At 32.7% G+C, this 3439-nt stretch overlaps 1 protein-coding gene across 1 annotated transcript in view; it reads right to left on the bottom strand.

Annotated features, from left to right (window-relative positions):
• Positions 1-1485, bottom strand: part of LOTGIDRAFT_173225 (hypothetical protein) — a gene marked incomplete at both ends in the record, with an annotated part of 4211 nt that extends 2726 nt beyond the window's left edge. Inside the window, 2 exons of the mRNA XM_009050686.1 lie at positions 490-657; positions 1429-1485. Coding sequence (XP_009048934.1) covers positions 490-657; positions 1429-1485 — 225 coding nt within the window. The remainder of the gene's footprint in view (positions 1-489; positions 658-1428) is intronic.
• Positions 1486-3439: the final 1954 nt, after the last annotated feature.

The following is a 3439-nucleotide window of genomic DNA, read 5'->3' as shown; positions in this document are numbered from 1 at the left end:
AGTTTGATTTTTAAACAAATGTTTCTTGAAACAATGTTTCCCAGACAAAAGGTTTTTGTGTGCTTTGGGCTTAAAGGGACAGATGCGCCATTTTTTTTACCAATCATATTTTAGTCTCAGAAACAGGAAATTTTTTTTAGCTAAGCAAATCAGTTATAGTGTTCACAGCTCATTGTCAAAATTTGAGCCTTAATATCCATGTCTGTCCAGGATCATCCTCGTTTAAAAATTAAAATGACGACTCGTCATTTTAGGATACTCTATGATATATATAGAAAAGACATATATAGAAATAGGGAGTAAATTCCTAATTTGAGATATTTTTGAAGGAATTATGCAATTTTCATACTTTTCTAGTACTTCTGAAGACCCCCTAAAATGGAGCATCTGTCCCTTTAATTAACCCCAGATTGAAAAGGAACCACATCACATCACAGACAGGATGGCTTATAGTTGACCCAAATAATCATATAATCACTTTAAAATTACCTGATGAAATTCTTGCTGTAGTTTTTCAAGATGTAATTTCAAGTCTTCAATCTGTTGATATTGTAGAGATATCTGTTCATCACGATATTTTACAGATTCTTTTAATCTTTCACTTAATCTAATTATTATTTCATCTCTTTTCTTAATTTCACTCTGAACATCTACTGCCTATAAAATATTAAGTACATGTGAACACTACCTATTTCAAAAAGGAGCCACGGTGGATCAGTAAGTCAGACAGATAGATAGAGTTTTACAGGGAACGGCAAATTGGATCCACAAGCTCAAAACCACGGCTGCCTTAAAGGGGCATTCCCCTTTTTTGTAAAACATTTTCATTATAAAAAAACCTTGTAAATTATACCAAGAATATTTCTAAAGTATGCTTGTTGAAATAAAGAGTAAAACATACCTTAGAGATGACTTTTGATTACTGTATTATCATCCATTTTTTAAGTCTTTTTGAATGTATTTTTGGTAACTTTTCATCTTTTCACATTCTAAAAGACAAAAAAAAACAAAAACATCAATGTACATTTTTTCAGTGATAGGTGTAAAAGTTTATATAAAACAAGTGATTTAAAGAAAAATGTGAGTTAACACACTGCAGAAAACTTAAAGGGAGAGGTGCGATGTTTTGTGAGATTTATTTCAGTCTTGAATATATGTAAATAGTCTCCAGAAGTACTAGAAGTGTACGAAAATCACATAATTCCTTGAAAAATATCTCAGGAATTTCTTTTCCTATTTCTATAAAAGTCTTTTCTATAGATAGCAGTGTCTTAAGAAAGGCGACTTGTCTTTTTAATTTTCAAACACAGATAATTCTGAACATACATGGATTTGAAGGCCCAAATTTCAACAATGAGCTGTGAACAATAATACTGGTTGACTTTTCGTTTCTGAGACTAAGGTACGTTTGGTCAAAAAATGGCAAACCTGTCCCTTTAATTGCTTATTGGATATAAAAATGAATTGATCTACTAATTTTGGCATACTGACTATAAAGATTTGGCAGTGAAAGTAGATTTAATTTTTCATTTTTTTTATACAAGACTACAAAGAGCCTTATTTCTCCCAAACAATTTCAAAATTACCCCCTTCCACTGGTTGAAAACCTCTGAAAAAAAACCAATGAACATGCCTTGCTTGTGGTTATTTCATCTATTAAGCTTTGAAATTGGTTTGAAATTACATGAATGTTGGTAAATTGAAAATGAAATGAAACATCTAAGTCAGACGGCAGTTCATTTAGAAAGAAAATAGATATATTTCTTCCAAATTGGTCACTTTGATACTTTTTAAAGGGATACTTTAGACTTATTTTACCAATCATACATTAGTCTCAGAAATGAGAATTTTTCAGCTAAGATAATCAGTAATAGTGTTCACAGCTCAACGTTGAAATTCCATTTCGTCAAGTCCATTTGTGTCCAGAATTATCCTCGTTTGAAAGTTAAAAAGACGCTTGTCTTTTCTTGAGACTCTGTCATATATATAGCAAAGACATATATAGAAATAAGAAAATAAATTCTTAGTTTGAGATATTTTTGAAGGAATTATCTTATTTTCATACACTCCTAGCACAAATCAACCCCAAAATATGGCACATCTGTCCCTTTAAAGGAACTTCTGACCGAATTTTAGTGAAATGTTTTTAGTCCATCTCAGTTGCCAAACATCATTCTACGGAATGTGTATGTACAAAACATTGACAACATTTCATGGGGTACCAAACACTGGCAGCTGAGTGTGATGTAAACAGTGGCAGAAACAAAGGTTGGGCAACTTGCAGCCCGGAAAGCAAGTTTTTTATACAAAAATCTCATAACTAGCTTAGAAATTCGGGCAATCTCAGATATTTTTTGTCCCCCTCGGACGTAAACCTGGCTCTGCCACTGCGAGTAAAAAACCGTGCAAGACACTTGGACCTGTCATCATTACTCATGTGAAGTCAATATATTGTCTCTAAAAGTGGTTCTCTGGTTGGTGTAAAATTATACAAGCTATGTTCTGAGCAAGGTTTTCTGGAAGTAGGCCTATTTCATCGGTAGAGGAGTGCCATTTTAGGGGGTTGATTTGAATTTTGAATATATAGCCTTCAGAAGTACTAGAAATGTTCAAAAACTGTACCTAAAATATACTTAATTTCTTCAAAAATATCTGTATTTCTATAGATGTCTTTTTAATATAGGGCAATGTCTCAAGAAAAGAAGAGTCATCTTTTTAACTTTCAAACGCAAATAATTCTGGACAATCATGGATTTGAAGACTCAAAGTTTGAAAAGGCCGAATTTTTTTTTTTTTTGGATTGTTGTAAAAGCTAAGAGGCCTAATAAATATGGAAGATTGAGACGAAAACCATCTTAGTATATTTAACTAGAATGAACTGAAGGAACCCGGTGAGAGAGAATGTTATCAATTCTATGACCTTTATCAATGATAAAACAAAACCATTCTTCATAATCAGAATAGTACCTACAACTCTAACATAGTAGGCAGTGGTGTATTTAGACTGTAATTTTTGGGTCAAGCAAATTTTGCGAATTATTTTCATATGAATTGAAATATCAAGTACAAACCACTACTGAGAGTCTTAGATTGTCTTTGGGTTGATGAAAATATCAGCCACTGGAAAAGTTATTGTTAGCAAACATGATTTTACAGAGGGGGATTTTCAGTGCCAAAAGTATGTTATTTTCACTTCTACACAGAACACGACCACATAAAACCGTCCCCTCCCACCGTCAGAGTTTATGTCTTTCAAGGACTATGTTAACCTACATGTATGTCGCTTGATACTCTGGCGTGTTCTGTGATATAATTCTACGAATTTTAACATGGAAAAGAAACAAAAATATGAACAAACCTCTGCTCTGTATTGTTGTGAGTCTGTAATATTCATCAGAACTGAATGACTTCAATGACTCCTGATTGGTTTATACTTTTG

This window comes from Lottia gigantea (assembly GCF_000327385.1).
Source record: "Lottia gigantea unplaced genomic scaffold LOTGIsca_152, whole genome shotgun sequence".
NCBI classification, from domain to species: Eukaryota; Metazoa; Mollusca; class Gastropoda; family Lottiidae; genus Lottia; species Lottia gigantea.
This window is presented reverse-complemented; position numbering and strand designations above follow the sequence as displayed.